General features: G+C 37.9%; 1 protein-coding gene across 13 annotated transcripts in view; it reads right to left on the reverse strand.

Annotated features, from left to right (window-relative positions):
• RALGAPA2 (Ral GTPase activating protein catalytic subunit alpha 2) overlaps nt 1-19383 on the reverse strand; it is a 138052-nt gene that overhangs the window by 62931 nt on the left and 55738 nt on the right. For all 13 annotated transcript variants that reach the window (XM_083832249.1, XM_083832246.1, XM_083832242.1 and 10 more), the window contains 11 exons: nt 10939-11067; nt 9683-9811; nt 8337-8395; nt 7603-7711; nt 6929-7039; nt 6507-6575; nt 6203-6340; nt 5506-5689; nt 2486-3257; nt 2122-2193; nt 1008-1131 (listed from right to left, as the gene is read on the reverse strand). In XM_083832249.1, the coding sequence (XP_083688375.1) occupies nt 1008-1131; nt 2122-2193; nt 2486-3257; nt 5506-5689; nt 6203-6340; nt 6507-6575; nt 6929-7039; nt 7603-7711; nt 8337-8395; nt 9683-9811; nt 10939-11067 (1896 nt within the window). The remainder of the gene's footprint in view (nt 1-1007; nt 1132-2121; nt 2194-2485; nt 3258-5505; nt 5690-6202; nt 6341-6506; nt 6576-6928; nt 7040-7602; nt 7712-8336; nt 8396-9682; nt 9812-10938; nt 11068-19383) is intronic.

Raw genomic sequence — 19383 nt, forward strand, 5'->3', positions numbered from 1 at the left:
TTCTTTCTTTAGCCACTCTGGCAAAAGATCTCAGGACCTTTGCCAGGGGACAGTCTGACCAATACTGCAGCCTGATGACGCTCAATGAAAACCACCCTAAGCATTCTTGTTCTCTTGGCTGAGCTAGGAATGGGTAGAAAAAAACTGACCAAAAGGCATAGAAAATACAGAGAGGGATATGAAGTAAGTAAAGGTTTTGAGAGTATAAAGACATGGGAACTTAAGGAATATGGGAAGCTTGACTTGTTTAAAATGATACAGTCCAGGGACACAACTGGCCTGAGGTTTCACATCCACTTTCATAGCAGTGTCTGCTATAGCAGGGAAAACGGAGACACACTTTATCCCAGCTTTGCATGGCTGTGTCACATATTAGCCTCAAAAGCATCATCTTTGTGTTCTGTAATACAACATTCTTGTTGTATTACATTCCTGCTTTCCTGTTTCTGCTAGCTAACACAAATCTAAAATAACCTACAATATATCCTAGCTTGTAGGAACAACACGAACACTTTGTTTTGTAACCTGCTAATTCAAATACACAGTTTCCACAGAAACTACTTTAATAATGATTAATAATATTTTAATATTAACAATATTTTAGATGTTTTTAGATTAAAGCTTTTTTCATGTTAGAAGGAAAGAGTACTTACATTACCCATCATATAACTCTGAAATTCTAAACAGTGCACTCTGACGATGCATATGTTAATGAACCTAGTTTATAAAGAAGGTAAAAACCTTCTAAAACATCTTATACAACATTCCACTGTTCCTGTTCAACCAGAAGTAGCATGTGGATTTATAGAATTCTGTTAAATTAAGTGATCTTCTAAGTACTGCTAAGCATTGCCATACATTAAAATTTATCTTTCTTTTTTGAGAATTTAAAAATATGCAGTTACATAAGCAGTTTATTTTCCATTTACCTATTTTAACTGGCTTACACTGATTTTTGTAGGTTTTCAAATCAAATATGTTAGTTTGCCTAAATTTGTGATTATTACCTCCCAACCCAGTCCAGCAACAAAATCTTCATATGCCTGGCTTCCCCTTGCATTGGACAGTATTGAGCATTTGTCCTCCTGTCCTTCTGCAATGTAAAACACTGCAATCTTGTGAGTTTCACGGCTGTAATTAGATATAACAAGAAACGAAAATTAAAAGAGGTTTTAGCTCAAATGATTCTTTAGATCACCTGCCCGCTGAAAACTATGGACAGATGACCTCCTTTTACTCTACATGTCTGTTCCTTTTATGCACACAAAGACATCACTTAAATTAGAAATATATGTGTTCACCATTTTTTTTTCCCCACATGGCAGAGATAGCGCAGTCTGGAGTGCAGAGCAGGGTATATTCTTTCTGTTCATCAGCAAAAGAACTGATGACCAAGTTCCACTTACAGGCTTTATCACACACATCTGTGCAACCTTGCTGAAGACGGTAAGATTGCACAGGTGTTAATGAGAACATAATTTGATCAACAGAATTTTAATTATGGGGTGATGATATATGAGAAAGAAAAAAGCATATATAGACTTTCAGCTCCCGGGCTGAATTTTACATGACTGATAGTTACAGTTGGCTCTTTAGAAAATGAGTGGATTGGGTATGAAAATTGTTGGGATGAAAGAAAATCAGAACTCTACAATACTGCAAACACTTTTCAAATAGCTATGTGCCAAGGAATGAAAATAAAACATAAAAACATAATATTCAGAAATCTATCCTGACACTACCTGCCTGTAAAAAAAAAAAAAAAAAGAATGGAGATTACCCCTTAAGTACCACTCTTGACAGAGGGATCATTCTGAAGAAAAGTCTTTTGAGTGAATCAGTGCAAGGTTACCAACAAATTTTGGAACTTCTTCCCTCCCCTCTCAAGTACAGAAATCGGGAAATGGGCTGTTGTGTCTTATTGTTTGCTATTTTGAATTCTATGTATATAGTGCCATTGAAAATAGCTTCTCCATTCAGTCTATGGAACTCTTCAGAAACAAACAACCCATTTCTCATACAAATATTTGTATTGCTAGCACATGCTTTTTTTTTTTTTTGATGAGGCATTTATTCTTTAGAAACTGAGTTTATCCAGTGTGTTTAGTAAACATTACCTACCATTGGCGAGAATCCAGATTTTTCAGTTCTCTCAGTAATTTTGAATTTTTCTTAAGAAGATGAAAGCTTTTCCTACAAATATATTAAAAATAAAAAAAAGAAGAAGGAAAATGCAACACAAATAGACACAGCATTTTTTCATTCAAAATCCTAAGAGAAGTAATCCAACTAGCATGATTCAAACGACTACAATCAGACCCATAAGCAACTCAGATAATTTCAGACTAATGAGACTTGTTCGGACGACTGTAAGTCAAAAGAGCAGTGCTAGAGCAGGGAAGGGACAGTGGGTGGATCTTGATTCCTTTTCAAGGTCAGAAGCAACAAGAGTACTGTAAACATGTTCTGAACCCTCTGTTCCTACCTTCTATCCCAGGAGTTCATTCCCAAATCATTTAGCAACAGCCGACAGAAATAAAAGGACGCTTGAGGTTCAGCAGGACGTGGTTCTTCTTGACGGGCCACCTTCATACTAAAGCCTGAGCTGCATTTAAAAATATAGTCTTTTTCCTGGGCACTCTGCCTCATCAGGGCTTCGGTGATTGCATTCTCTTGTTCATAGCTCATACCAAAGGGTGGTGGCGATGGCTCATTCAGCTTCCGCTGGGGATGTAAAAGGCATTCAGGACTAGTGTTACCAATCTTCTCCAGCAACTCGTCAAGAGCATCTTCTCCTTCTTCCACCTGAGAAATGTCTTTCTGGGAACTGAACTGGTGCTCGGCGTTGCCTGAAATCACAAATGAGCTCGGAGTACTCTGCCGTGGAAGGCAGCCCTCCAAAGGTCCATATAATATTCTGCCATCCCAAGAGTACTTCCCAGAGATATCTCTGACAATTACCCTCACATCTGAGGGGGCTACTGCTGGCTCAGTGTCCTTCTTCTTTTCTGCAGGGATCTGGAGGTATGATATAAGAGTACTGTCATTAAACACAAAGAGCTGCAAGTTGGGGCTCCGGAAAACTTCTGATGACAGCTCAGAGGACTCCACATAGGAGTTGTCGTGATTCTCACTAAGGAGACTGTGGAGGATGGCAGGACCTCCGCTGAGTGGGTAGTGGCTCAAGTGGTTCACCAGATGAGTCATAACCATCCGTGCTGTTAAAGGTATTAATTCTAAGTTCCTTCTTCTTTTTTCTAAAACAATGAGTAAAGAGATTACAAATCAGTAAGAGCAGGAAGAGGTGATTATAAAGAGCATCTGCAATTTTTGGAAACACTTTGAAGCTTGCCTTATTTGTCCTCCAAATCATTCATTTTCAGTAAATCATTTACAAGCACTGCACAAGAAATTCTATGCACCACATGTTCTATGCAATTTCTTTGCATGTTCTTTGCAATTCTACGCGAAGTCAAACCAGAGATGCAACTGAAAAACAGTGCTTCTCCATCTTTAGCAGTCATTTGAGAACAGCATCATGGAAAAGTTCATTGCATCAGATGAGAGGAGATTTTCTGGATCCACAAGCCCCTCCCACATCGCAGGCAAATACATCACAGTTATCCCATGAACCAGTGGTGCTCTAGAGTTATGCTGTGCCTCCAGTTTTCCTACTGGAATGTTGTTCCAGAATTATCTCTCTCTTATAGCCAGAACTTTCTCATTGCCAGTCTAATTTTGTTCATATTCAGCTTAAACCAATTTTTATTTAGCTTATAGTTTTCCTCCTTCCTTGGCATTAATACTTTCAAATACACTTTCAGATAGCATGTATATCCCTTTTCAGCCTTCATTTTGTTAGACCTCAAAAGCCAAAATTCTTCAGCCTCCCCTCTTAAAAAGTCTCCTTATTCTTTACCTGAATTCCCTAGTAGTAAATCTTTGTGCCTGCTCCAGTTTGAATTAAGTCTTGAATTAAGTCTTGAATTAAGTCTTGAATTAAGTCGAACAAGTCTTACGAGGAGCGGCTGAGGGAGCTGGACTTGTTCAGCCTGGAGAAGAGGAGGCTCAGGGGAGACCTCATCGCTCTCTACAGTTACCTGAAAGGAGGCTGTAGAGAGGTGGGGGTTGGTCTATTCTCCCACGTGCCTAGTGACAGGACGAGGGGGAATGGGCTAAAGTTGCGACAGGGGAGTTTTAGGTTGAATGTTAGGAAGTACTTCTTTACCGAAAGGGTTATTAAGCATTGGAACGGGCTGCCCAGGGAGGTGGTGGAGTCACCACCCCTGGAGGTCTTTAAAAGACGTTTAGATGTAGAGCTTAGGGATATGGTTTAGTGGAGTACTTAGTGTTAGGTCGGAGGTTGGACTCGATGATCTTGAGGTCTCTTCCAACCTAGAGAAATCTGTGAATCTGTGAATCTGTAATCTTTTTTTTCAGAAACAATTAAACCAAAGCATTTGTAGAGCACTAACACACCCGAGATGACAAACACCTTGTTCTACCTAAAATGGCAAATGTACCTGACCACATAACTTTATCTTTCTGCTGTTCACAATATGTCCCTAATCAGCAAGAAATCTGTGTAAAATAGGTTTTTAGTTCTTTTTTTTTTAAACTGAAAACACATATACAAAAAAACAGGAAAACAAGCTGTAGTACAGTAGTACAGTACAAAAATAGTACAGTAACAAAACCTGAAAATACTATTTTAAAGCATCACTGCAAACCCAACAATAGCTCACACTACTTAATATTGCATCTTTACTTTGACTCTTCCGCAAAAATATATTAATGCATATTAATATATTATTTATAATATATGTAATCCATTGTTTTGAAAGTTTTTAACAAGTGTTTGAAATAAAAGTGGTCTCTAAGATAGAACACTCAAATTTAAATTACTTCATATGCTTGGATGCATACTTAAGGTGATTTTATGAAGTCTGTAACATGATGCAGCTAGATCCAAATAATCTTTTCACTTTTGACACAGGTAGGATTGTGAATCAGCAGGAACAGCATATTTATGCAGATTCATAATTTGGTTCAAATCACACATGGCCTTCCAAAATCACTCATAATAGGCAAATCATCTGTGACAATGGAGTCATTTCTACTGAAATATTCAAAAAGGCAGCTGCATGCTTCTGAAAGAAGCTTGATCTTAGTTGTTGAAATTCTCAATACCAAATTTTAAGTCATACCAAAGGCAAAAACAGATTCTCAGTCTATCCGATACCTGCAGAACTTTTACACTGTATGGCACCACAATGTCATTTTTCTTCTCCTGTGACAGTGCTAAAGAGCATTGTCAGCAAAAAATTGTCTTACAGAGGCAACAGCAATTCATAAAATAAATAAATAAATTAAAAACTTCAAGGAGTAATTGCTGCGTGCAGTGAGGATAAGCACATTTGCAAGGGAGAGATGTAACCTGGAAACTTTTGTTTCCTAGCTGCTGCATGTAGACATGCTGGTCCCCATCACTGTAAATTCTCTTACCCTCAGCAACAGTGAGCAGGTTGCCTAAATCTGTGACAGAGTGGCACTGTGCTGGCTCAGAGCTTGTGACACTTCCCAGTGGCAAGAAAGGGTCATAGTCACTAGACGAGAGATCTGCAAGACTCAGCACGTAATGGCTTTGCTGAGTATACGTACTGGAGCCATTCACACAGCAATGCAAAACCTGCAAGTTGACAAGCACAACACTGAAGGAGCAATGAAGTATACGGCAAAGTACTCACTTAAACAGCAAGGAGTGACCCACCATGATTTTACATTATGAAAACCAGCCCCTGCTACAAAAAAATCTGTCTAAATTCAGTTTTTAAAATAACTCTCTTTTTCATGACTTATTCTGTACTTTAACAGCTCACTTAAGGACTTACTTTGTATTTTAACACACCACTCCAAATAATTCAAATATTTCTGCCGAGATTTTCCCTGGCTTGTTGTTTCTCTTTTAACCCCCCTCTATGTTGCACATCTACCTCAAACTGCTTTTCTTCCTTTTCAAGATCCTTCACACTGATCTTATCCTCTCAATATTTTAAATTCTTCACGTCTCCTCTGTATGACTCTGCTCACACTTCACGTTCCTCTACAGCTTGATAAAAAATGTTTCTGTGACTACCAGAATCGGTAAAAGGCATCTTTAAACATCTAGATATAATAAATCATGTGCATTCCTCATACTCACTCTATAAATATAGTCCAGTAAAGGAGCTTTGGATGCATGTTGATCTTCCAGGACACCAGCAGACACTGGCTCCAGAAGCATTTTCATGGGTAATGCCATGCACCAATCCAACAAGCAAAGTAGCAGTGAAACTATAAACTAAACAGAAACATGTAACGCAGTATTTAGGTATTATCTATCAAATTCACACAAACTTAGAGGTACATTTTTAGAAGTTTAAAATAAGACTTTGGTTCAAAGCCACTTCATTTAATGACTAGTTCAAACAGCACAAAGAAAGACACTGCTCACTTCAGCAACAAACCTTTTTATCTGCTTCCACAGAGGAGTACTCAGCGCTTGGCAGAAGAAACGCAATAGTGGCCACAAGGATCTATGTTAAAAGAAACAGAATTCCAGAAAGACATTTAACTTCTTTCATTACAAAGACAGAGAACTAACTTCACTTGAACAGGGCATGAAAAAGGTTAAATTCTCTTAAGAGCATCTAACTGCTTTTGTAAATAAATGTCCAAGTGAAACAAAGTTTCACTGAGCACTTTAAAAATACATGACTACAAATGAGAAATGCACACTGCTCCTAGGATTACAGCAAACCAGTCTCCTAACAATACTTGCAGAATAAAGAAAACATTAACAGAAAGCTATGGTTCCAGAGGTTAAGTAAGGAATTAGGGGAACTTTGCACACAATTTCCATAAAAATGTTTTAGAGAAACTGACATACTTCAGTAATTTTTCTGGACAGAGAGGATTCGTACTTCTGCAGCTTTTGCCAGTAAGAAACTAGCAGTTGAAGAACATCACAGGCTACCTGAGCTACCAATTTATTAGAAAACTGTAAAAGAAAAAAGGTAATTAAAAACCAAATAAAATATTTAGCTATCATACAATACAATTAGTTTTTCTACTTCTTAAATAATTTTACATCTATAAAAACAGTAAAAAATGTTAATGCCACAAAATCACACAGTCAGCATTAGGAAACAGCAGACAACATTATTGACATAATCCTAGTTTGGTCCACTGTGGTAGGGGTCTTTAGGTGCATAATCACATCTTATTTTTGCAAATATTTTGCACTTTTATATAGGATGTCACCTTGGCCCCACTGAAGAATTATGCATATACTCCTTGGCAACTTCATAGGAGCCATAAGAATCTGAACCACGCTCATTGGAGATAATGAGCTACTAATTACATGTAAAGGTTCAGAACCAGAAGGTATCTTTTAGAAGATGACCAATGTCATATCACTAATACTATGGAAAGACTCCCAAGCAACTTCTTGTCAGTGCTTTAAGCAATGAAAAGAAAAACCAGCACACTGCACTCCATATAACCAGCAACTGTTTCAAAAAATAAAATGTCTATCAATTACAGAGACCACCGCAGTACTACCTTTAGTGTCACACCTATGACATTGATTGCTTCCTTCACTTGGGGGTGATTTGTAGACTGTGTTAGTTCTTCACATATCCAAACTCCAAGGCCACAAATGGCTATGCATCTTTTTTAAAAGAAAAAAAAAAAGTCAGAAGTTTTAAAAGTATCTTGTCTTGTCTACACTTCATTCTTTCCAAATTTGCACTTTGGAAGGTAACCACTCCTCCACCAGACAGCAGCTATCACTGTACGGTAACACTAGACAGCTATTAATAAAGAGTCTCAAAGGAACTTGTCAATGACTTTTCATCAGTCAAACAAAAAAGTTAGAAATAAACCATCTAGTCCAGAACTGCAAAGATGTGATTTCTTCCAAATTTACTTTTAAGTAAATTCAAACAGAGCAGAATTTTGTAAGTTCTAGGCATTTAACCACAGCATATACCATCTTTGGAAACCAGGAATATTCCTTGAAATCAAAGAAAATAAAAGCAGGCCCATGTAAAAACAAAAAGCAAACAGGGAGGAAAAAAAGCTATAAATGAAGATGTGCTCTCTTCTCCCTCACACAGTAGGTCTACATCTTCACAGCACAGAGTAGACCTCATCTCAACGCCAAAGTAAGGAACTCAACTCAACAGGGTCAAAAAACAAGGCAGGAGTAACAAATCAGCTGTACAAACACAGAAAAATATGTAGGGAGAAAGATTTTCCAATTTTCCCATTTTTAACTTTACTCAATATTTTACCTTGCAGCTTCACTTGGCTCCTCTGTAGCATTCTTCAATAAAATATTTATGAGGTAACACTAAAATGATAAAATAAATCAGAGTAAGTGTCCTTTTCATACATACACTTTATTTAAAGTTGTTTAATTTTGACATAGCTGTAAATGAAATGAGCTTTAAATCTCAGTCTATTCTTAAAGGACTTTAACTACTTTTTTTTTTTTTTTTTACTATTCTTACTACAATTTTATTTCATCAAAAGAGGATTACTTACTGATTACATTTCAAGTATACAGACCCTTGCAGATAAAACTAACCAACTCAAAATCATGTACAGGCAGCAAGGTGGAAATCAATTCATTTTCAGAGTTGGCAGGTGTTTACTATGAGCGTTCAGCACTTGATAATACAAACTATGGCGTACAAACTTTAAGCAAGTTAGATTTTGATCAAAAAAATTCAACACCTTTTTTGATACAGAAAAAAAGACTTCTAAAATCTAGCCTGCTTTAACACTCCTCTGATGAGACTCTGGGGTGTGATAAAGAAATCGAGAATGAAAGCACAGCGCGTTAAAGGTTTTGCATTCTGTCCATTTTTACATTCTAAAGCCACACAAGGAATTCAGAGATTCCTCCCCAGTTTTACCTAATTTTCCACATTGGATCAGCATGGTGTCTCAAGTTCATTGAGGAGCAATAGAGGTTTGTACAAGGGCAACCATCTGAGCAGGTTTCGCCAGCTAGTGATGCTCTAGGTCACGCTTGTTGGGGTCTTTGTGGGAGGGTGTGCATGTGTGATTTTTCTTTTCAGTATTATTTTTTAAGGTCATTAAATTATAAAGTTTTCCACTGGGCAAAATAATTAATGTTGCAGGGTATTTCACTGAAGTTAACTCCTGGGGAAAGACCATTCATGTTAAGCTAATGGTTCTGTGTAAGAGTGGAATCTACTTGGCATGTTACTGTAATACCAGTAAGGCAGAAACTGTCTCCCCTCATGCACACCCTACATCTTTTAGAGGACAACCTAATATACATAGATGCAATGAATGGGCACTTTAAATAATACCACCTCCACTATTTAATGAATTGACGTGACAGGCATCTGGCTGGAAAACATAGCATTTGATCATAGCCAGTCCACTCTCCTTGAAAATAAAATGTAATTTGTACTATCTAAGCTTTGCTAATTTTATGGTGCACGTTAGGCAAAGCAGTGCTTATCAGGTAAGTACATATAATGTGTGCAGTTGTGGGATTTTGATGAGAAGGAGGGATTTATTATTTAAACAAAAAGTATACAGTAAAAATTAAGTGATTAAATAATAAAGATATGTTAGACTTACTAATTAAATGTGGCTTTACCTTTACATCTGCACTTCCCGCGATGATCTCACCAGCTTCTGAAATGGGCCGCAAGAGTGGGATTTCTTGGTAGATATTTGGAAAGCAAACAAGAGAACCAAGGATGGTATGAGCTTCTGAACGGGGAGCCTAATGAAACAAAAAGTAAACAAAAATATTTTCTTCATCAAGTTATGAAAATAACATAAGCTGTGAGGCTAGTGTGTATTATTGCAAATACTAAAAGTGCTGTATTCACAATACAATGCAGAAAGTGTCCTGAGGAACATGTCCCGAGTAGCTTTTCCTTTAGAACTACTGCAAAATCAGCATTAAAGCAGTGACTAGCAAATGTTTGTTTGTCTGTGCTTTTTGCTGCTGTGTTTTTCTTTTTTCTGGTGCAGAACTCCTCCATCAGTGTGGATCTGGCACTGCTCATGCTTTTTCTGTAACACTGAAAATACACTGCACACTGTTTTATGCTTATAGGAGAAAAGAAAGGTGTTTTGCGGTTTTTTTTTAGAACTCTTTCCATGGAAAGTCAAGCTTTCACTTCTTATTAGCATTTTAAGATTTATCAGAGATCAGGCTGATCAGCTTTTTCAGAGATGCCACAAAATTAATGTCTGTATGCGCTGAGGGACAATGCAACCAGACTCGCTGTTTTGCTTCTGCTGAAAGCTGAGAGATCTGTGTCCCCGTGTACCACCGTCTGCTCAGAAGCACAGACGTCATGAGCAGCAATAAAAACATGTGGCCAGAATGGACCAAAAGGTCTCCCCTAAACTGCGGTTCCAACGCTTTCCTGTTTTTTTTCCAGGACTGTCATATTGTTACCCTTATTTTGGCATCCACCATTAATTTGCTGTTTCATTTTCCTTCATTAATTTAATGGTTTAGAATCCCATTTCTGTTAGTGTTGATACTTAGTAAAACGTTCTGCATTACCAAACAAGTTCCATACTTTCAATCAGTGAAATCAGCTCAGTGAAAAATGCTAACAAGATTCTGAAACCCAAGTCCTGCTTGTAGCGCACAAACACATGGCAGCATTGGTGAGGATATGATTTCTCACACTTTGGCCTTTTGATGAAACACCTCTGCAATACTAGTAGTCACCTTATCCCCCAGTATCACACATCAGCTGCCATGGTATCTGCCCCAAGAGCCCCGTTTCGCCTTGCACTAATGAGCCCACACCTGTTAGAGCGGAGACATCCCAAGCTTGTTAGCGAGCGGGCTCCCGTGGGCCGGGCACAGGGCATTGCCATACTCACCTCCAGCATGTCTGCACTCAGCACTCGGGCTGCCGCTGTAATGAAGTCTCCTATCAGCATCGTAAAGCCAGGTAGGCCCAGGAAGAAAAACCAGGGTGGGCAATGCTTTATGACAGTATTCAAGATATCCTGAAAAATGAAGATAAGTTACCTGTTTGAGTAAAAGGATGAGGAAAAAAAAAACCACCAAAACAACAACATGAGAGTTTGAGAGGATTTAACTTCGTAATTCACCAGTTCCCCACTCATCGAAGTGATGTTTCCCAGAGCCACAAGTGGTGTTGTCGCATAACAACTGCTGCTTTCTTCTGCAGGTACATTCAGTAAGAAAAGGGCATTTTGTATTTCAGTGACATTTGTACTCTAAAATTCCTATTAAAAAAACAAACACCCATGTCTCTTCATGTCTAAGTGTAAAATAACTGTTTGCTTGTGAAACAAGACTTTGGATAAAGAAAGACATCCAAATTGTTAATCAACTTAAGATGAAGTTTTACACCATCCCAAATGAGGTATCTCCTAAAACAGTATTACTCAGAATTCTGTAGCCGTAACAATAATGAAATGACACAAATTACTGTCGCCTTTCACCCAAAGGAGCTTGAAGCAGTACCTGACAGCAGGTAGCTTACACCTGTTAGGCTGCTCTAGCATATACAGGATTTTTCAACTACACTGGGCTGGTTGAGAAACAGTGATGTCAAATGCAAGAAGTGGTTGCACTCAGCACAGTAACAAAGATAAACCTATAGTAACTAGATTGTTACCATTCACTATTCTAAATAATTAAATAGCACGTCCAGATAAGCCTTGGGGGGAAAAAAAGGATTAAAGACTTTTTGCTGAACTTTTAAAGAAAGTTTTCTTACTATTTTTTAAGAGGTTGCACTGTACTTGTAAGACTAGACCACCAGCCACAGCTTTGCTCTCATAATTACCCCATGACACAGACCATATTTGAGACAAGCATTTCAAATTTAATCCTTCCTCATGTTTCAATTCTTCACAGTCTCTTCAAATCAGAGAAAAGTTCCTGTATTGAAGTTAAGATTTTCTTTCTAGGACATTTCAGGAGGCTTATAATTAGGTTCAAAAGCTAAATTATCCTTACCTAGAGCATTACGTTTGCAGAAGAACATGCTAAAGTTATTTCTGTATTGAGTAGAAAATTATTTTTCTTCTCAATAAAATTTCAAAGAAAAATTGTTAAGGAAAACAATTGTCAGTGTCCACCTTTACTGCTTTTATGATGTGTGAAAGATGGTTTGAATGTAAATTTTAGACCGCAAATATGTCTTTATGCTCAATTTCTACATCAGAAGCTAGAGAAGTTAAACTGATTTTTTCTCTGTTTGAAGATATGCTTTAGCCACACTGGTATTTTCTCAATGCACTGCTCAACACCTGGGCAAAACCTATTTACTGTTCTACTGAAGTATTTACAGCAGTAACATCCTACAAAATAACAGTGTTATATATTTAAAATATTACCAGATAAATATTCGTTTTTAACATAGTACCAGATAATGCTTCCACTTTCCTGAATAAGCTAGAATGCCACTCGAGTTAATGTTTAAACTAGTTTTAATCACTTCCTTTGATACATTTCAAAGTCAATATCAGTCAATGCAAACATTCAAAAAGAAAGAACAGATGGATGCAGCAGCTCATAAAGTGGGTGGTAAACTCACGCTCCAAGCAGAACAAAAGACCCACCTTTTCATAATTAAGGGGCTGATTAACGCACCTCACTCCTCGCAGCACAACGCACCTGTAATTACGAATGGAGCCAGGTACTGAGATGTGTTTGGTCTCTGAATAATTGGGCATCAAACTATAGAGCAGCAGATGGGAGTACACTTCTGTTGACATATGCCACGATAAAAGAGTCTGTGCTAACCTGGCTTAAAAGGTAACAGAACATAGGAAGTACAAAGACCTGCTACAAACAACTGTGTTAACTCCTGTCCTCGCTCCATCAATCCCATCTGTTAAATACCACTGTAACGATCGCCCTGCATCATCAGCTTTTAGCCACGGTCATTGAACAGAACTCTTAGAAAATTAGGATAAAAAAATGTAATTGTAGAACTGTTGTTTTAACACCTTAATACCTGTGAACTTACAGCACAGCATAAATAATGCAATTTTCACATATGCTGTGACAACACATTCACTACAAAAAGCTGTTAGAGTTCCGCTGCACGGATCTATTTGCTGTTTATGAGATGTACAACCACTAAAAAATATATTTTTCCTAGTTAGAAGGCAAAAACCTTTGGAAAGTTTCTTTTTGGAAAGCTAACGAAACAATCCTCAGCTTTTCTTTTTTGTTACGTAGCTGTGAAATACAGACCGTCTGGCACAGATCATATGCAGCGATGATACAACAGACTCAGAACCATCGAAAGTTAGCACTGTGCACAAACAGCCTGCTTGTGTTCACCCTAGCTTTCCATTAGTTTCCAGTGCCATTTTTCACCTCAGGCACTTCATTCAGTATTAGTTTGTGACAGTTTTAGTGACTTAATTTAAATTAGTACAGGGCAGAATACATCCTGAACATCATCTTGCTCTACTAGAGCTTATTGCAAACAGAACAGATTGGAAAGAAACCACACCCCAGGAAGGCATTTGCAGGTAAAATTTGACAATTTTTCTACTGTTTCCCAGACAGCACACTTTCATGCACAACACAGCTAACAATAAAAGCACGACTTCACGTAGTAATTCAGTAGCATTGCAAACTTATCAAAAGATTCAGGTTTATGAGAAAGTGGCCCAGTGAGAACATACGTCCTATCAGTGATATTGCAAAAATCAGGAAATTCAAACAGAGGCAAGTTGTTTCCTTCCCTTCAAAGCACTGTTCTATAAATGTAAACTGTGTTCAGCAGCTTACAGCCTAGTAAATGAATCACTTTAATTGAATGCTATGTACACAGTAACTGGAAAAACACAAGCAATAAGAAAAACATATGGTGATGGCAATAGAAATTGGTTTACTCGTTCTGTACAGTGTTGTTTCTTTACTTCTTTCATAATTGACCTTTAGAATGATAAATGTGTAAAATAATTTTGGTTTATTATGGCTCCAAACCTTTCAGCAATTACACAGAATGAAAATTTAAAAGGAAGTATTCATTCTGGAAGCATTTCAATTGTTTACATAATTGCACAGCTATAATTTAGTGTTCATGTTGTTAAAGAAAAGTGAAAAAAAAGGACCATTATGGACTATTTCAATTCAAAATGATGCTCTGTAGTGTTAAAAATGGGGAGGAGGGCAGAGAAGGGGGCAATCACACACACATCTGTCTCAAATGGATTAACCCTATAAAAGGCGTAATATTTCAGTATAGGGTAATCTAGTAATCCAAATAATATGGTCATAAACATCCAGTGAGTAAGTGAAAAAAAAAAGTTATCCAAGTTCACTGAAAGGTCAATTACAAAAATATTCTTCACCTAATTTTTGTTCAAGGTTTTGCAGATTACAGGTGTAACAAAATAGCCTGCCATCTGCCTTCCTCACGATTCCATTTGTCCCTCAACAGGAACAACATGGATTTTTTACTTAAAGTTCACTCTGTTCTTCCCTGAGACATACCTCATTTGGGGCTGAAATTTACAGCACAGAGAAGATTATTAACTTAAACAGGACGTAAGTGGTAAATCCTTCATTTTCCTTTTTTTATTTTAAAGGAACAAGTGATTCCATTTACTTATTCCAAGCTCTCCTAGCTGGCATTACATTTTAGGTAAGAGTTAACTTGTCAAAAATTAAGTTCCGATAAAAACTTGTGAAGAATTTTGACACACTCGGAAAGCACAGGACTGCTTGTCAGAAAATCTATTTCAATCTGTCATTTAAACCTAACCTCCAAAAAAGTTATCTTTGCTGAAGTATCTTGTGATTAGATGCAATAGAGAGAGAGATTAAAAACCAGAATAACATGTTGGGTTTGGAAAACAGATGACAGACAGATTACTGCATAAATTACCTGCTGGTAATTGTTCCTTCCCCCGGAACTACATTAGAAAGCTCTTTTAAAGGTGCGTTTGTAACATAAAAACAACCTTTGTGCTCATACAGAGAGATGCCCAGATGCCTTATTAACAGAGATCAGACAAACATCCTAAGTGAACAGAATTTTTGAAGTTTCTCCCATTTTAAAGTATGTTTGATATTTCTATTGCCTACTGCCTGAAATGCTGAGACAGCTTTGTGTTGGCAGACAGACTTCTCCTGAACACCTGTGGCAGGACCACCAGGGAGTCTGGCAGCAAGATGCCAGCACATGGCGCCGACCCAGCCGCAGTGCTGGGGTGACCCCCTCACGGGGAAGGTAGGTTAAGGACGGGATGGTGAGCAGACATTTGTTAGAAGGACACACAGATCCTACAGTTGGCATTACCTGGTTTTGCCTTTCTTCCAGTCAATCCTAGCAGCTATTTTTCCCCAGCACTGCCAGTGTATCCTCATGGTGTGGGTGAGCAGAGGGGCATGCAGCACCTTCTGAGAGAACTGCTCACCCAGTACGGATTAGGTAAATTTTCTGCAGGAAGGGAGGTGTTGGGGAGACTACAGAGGGAGAAAATTGAGGTAGCTACTGGAAGAAGGTCACAGCAAACTAGAATATGTGACTCTAAGCCTTATTATCTAAAGACTACATTATGATTTTATTTTTTTTAATGGCAGTCTGGAGAGAAATGTAAATATGTGCTATGGTTTCTGAAATGTTGTATAACCAAGGGTCCTCATGTGAAACACTATCAGGCAGAAATCTAGGCAAGAGGTACTTATCCCACCGCATACAGGAGGGAAGCTCCCATCTACAGTGCCTTTGAAAGACAATGCCCCACGCAGCTACCACACATCCCAGTGCACAGCACCAGTGACCTCGCAGCCACGAGTTGAACAGTGCTCCTTGTTGCAGAGTAAAAACTTAACAGTAAGATATAAAAGCTTACAAGCAACTCTATTACAAAATGTTCCATATTATAGATCCAGCAATCATACACAAAGCCACCATCTTGCGATACTCTGCAATTCTACATAAGCTTACTTTGTAACTGACAAAGTTTTCTTTCTGCAGTAAGCAACAGTATATTTTAAACAAATTAAGAAGCTTATAGACAAGCATAACATATATTAATATATCATTATCATTACTGGTAAAGTATTAAATCTAGCTTCTTCCTTATACTACTAAAAGGACCGGGCTAAAAACGTGGCTGTTAACTTTTCTGTCTTCAGCTGCACTGCATGCTGTGGGCTTATGCTGTTCTGCATAGCAAAATAAGCCCAGTCTCTGTGTGCTGAAATTCAATCACCAGGGACATCTGTCAACTCATTTGGATCTGGGCTTTTTTCCCCCCATATTTAAAGTTAGTACTGCATTTAATATCATTAAACAACAAAAAAGCCCGAAGTGCAGTCTTTAGCTGTCCTTTTCAGAGAATCTCTGAAGTATGTATTTTTTATTATGTTTCTTAGTATTTCTTTATGAAGTAGCCTGTTCCAAAAATATGCTGGCAAGCCAGTATAATTGCAGATTTACTGAACCTAATTGTTGAAACTCCCTTCAAAAGCCAGGAATATAACTATCCTGTCAGCTCACTTTTCAGATAACAATCTCTAACACTACTGGCCAAAAATGCAGTGGCATATGTTGTCAATAGCTTATGGCAAGTGTGTTAACTGATGCCAAAGCCCTGGTAGCAGGGTGAGACTCTCCCCAAAAATGACACAAAAGAGCTGGCAGTTCCAAAACTTGCAAAATTTTGAAAAACTGCCTCTTCTTCTACAGAGGTAAGCACTGAACTTTCACAGCATCTCTTCTCAAAATAAGAGTGCAAATTTAGACAGAAAGAAGAGTGTCATAAAAATCTACATAAGTTTTGGGGAAAAATATTGTAAATACCAGAAGTTGTAGGAATTAGAATTATCTCAATAGTTGTTTTTCTGAAAAGGGGGCTGAGTAGCATTAGTAGAATTTTGGAATAGAGTTTTAGGGTGTTTTTTTTTGCCAGAAAAAATAGGGAAGCTATAAAACAAGGAGAAGCTTACATAATTTTTCAAGTTCATGATGCAAAAATTACTGCTACAGTAAGCAGCCAGTAGAAATAATAAAATACATTTCTTTTCTACACTTAGACATTTGTGCATTGCGATATTAGAATTCAGTTAAAATTTAAAAGCTGTACGCATCATCCAAATCAAAAGATATGAATTCTTACAATCGCTGCAAGTGGGGGCTTTTCAACCCTTAAACTCACACAGTTATACCCACCCAAGCTGCAACAGGCTCTCCTGTGGAATCCTCTAAAAATCTCTTCCCAAGAATATGCCATGATTCTCCATAGTCTAAACTAGGAGCTAGAGCAAATGCAGATGACACCACAGGATGGCTTTCCTGAAGCTGCAGATGACACCACAGGATGGCTTTCCTGAAGCTGCAGACTGAATGATACAGTAAAGAAATGGATGTTGCTGGGAAACACCTAGGCATTCCTGTAACCATTGTTGCCTGGCTGAGGAGATACCGGAAGAAATACTGTATAGAAAAAGTCAGTCCTGCACAGGTGTGATGGACTAGAAAGACCCTGAAGGCATTTGAAGGCTGATAGACCTCAGTGATTTAAAGGGCAAAAGGACTGAAGTTAATGTAAGCAGTACCTCCTGCATCCCATCTGAGCGATTCCTGATGCATTGTCTTCTTAGGATTTTCAGTCAAGCTTTGAATGCAAGTGGAAACACTGCCTTCGCTACCAGGTGAAGATAGTGTATAAAAAACAAAACCATGCTCTAATTCACTTTCCTCTGTACTAGTGAGGGAGGGGAGGTGGAGAATCTGAATGAACTTTGTTCATAAAAAGCAATGGGAAAATCTGAACTCACTAGAGCATCAGAGAAATGCCCACTGACTCGAGTGGTACAGGAGCAGAATTGTTATTGCACAGTCGCCTGTGCCCTGGGTTCAGGGCACTTGGCATGCTGGAAGTAGCTGCGGTGCCAGGCTGTGACTTACTTCTCCCACCTGAAAAGGTGATGCAATTGTTGCGGAGAATTGTACACTTCTTCAAGCGGAGATGTTTGTTGTTTGACACTTAGACATGGATAAATTAGACGTGGCTTAGCTACAACACTAACTCCTTTCTCACCTGCTGAACTAATAGCTAAATCTTGAACTCAGAGTACCATGGGAGCTTTTTATAAAATATATCTTTACATTGCTCTTTTATATGCTCCAGGAGACAAGTCTTCAAAACTAGGTTGCACTTTGCATGAATAACAGTCTGACCATAATCAAAGATGTATTATTTTGGTTTTTTACCATTACCAAAACCTAGACAATACAGCAGTAATTTTGTATATGCATATCCTCAAGAGAGGAGTGAAACACAATTGAGTAATTTAGAGTAACAGGTAATGGAAACAGTGCATACATTAGAGCAGGAGGTCTGCATTCTCCTAAGTCTAGGAGAAACCTTTTTCACCTATCCAGATAGCTACATGTAACTGGACATGTATCTACTGAAATAAATACAACTACTATCTGCTCAGAAAGTCCAATTAGTGTCTTTGGTAAGGTATTTATCTTTATATTGAAGTCCAGCTTTCATTAAAATTAATTGTATAACTGCACTTTGCTCATGTAATACAAGATTTGTGGATTTTTTTTTTTCTAAGAGAAATACATTTCAAAAAGAAACATTTCTGATGCTAAAATACTGATAATCATACTCATGTTATACGGTTTCTGACCATAACTTTACTAAATTATGTAGCCACATAAAAGGCTCATCTAAAACAACCAATGAGATTTCCTGGAGCTGGTCTACCTTTGTGTTGCTCCTCTCCATTAATTTTTAAAATTGTACTAGTTACATACATAGAATGAAAATTCCCCCATGAGAAAAATCCCCTTCTCCTTTTTTCTGTTAATGTTCCATAAAAGTGAGAAAGATATGCTTATGCTTAGGAAAGAAAAAAAAATCTCACAAAGCAGATTGCTCTTTCTTTCTACTACAAGATCTCCAGTTTCCAGCCCCTTCACACAAACCAGATCAGATTTCCCCCACACCTGGGTAGTTTAATCTTTTGGTGGCAAGGTAAAAGGCTGGTGAAATACCTTGCCTGCGCCATCAATCTACCTGTGGAAGAAAAACTCTGTGTTCAATCATTTGGGTACCAGATGGCACCTAGCATAAGTAACTCCCTGGCCCCACCAAAATAATTGAAAAGTACATCCATGACCCATATTAACAGATACCAGAGTTATTCTGCCTCAAACAATACATTCCTGCAATTGTATTTATTGCAGGTGTTACCTTCAGCATGCAAAATACTGAGCTAGTCTAAACACCCATTGAGTAATGTGACGCTAATCAAACTGCAAATACAGAAATAGGTTTAAGGAACCGGCTTTGCATCAACAT

Source organism: Anser anser, assembly GCF_964211835.1.
Source record: "Anser anser genome assembly, chromosome: 3".
NCBI classification, from domain to species: Eukaryota; Metazoa; Chordata; class Aves; order Anseriformes; family Anatidae; genus Anser; species Anser anser.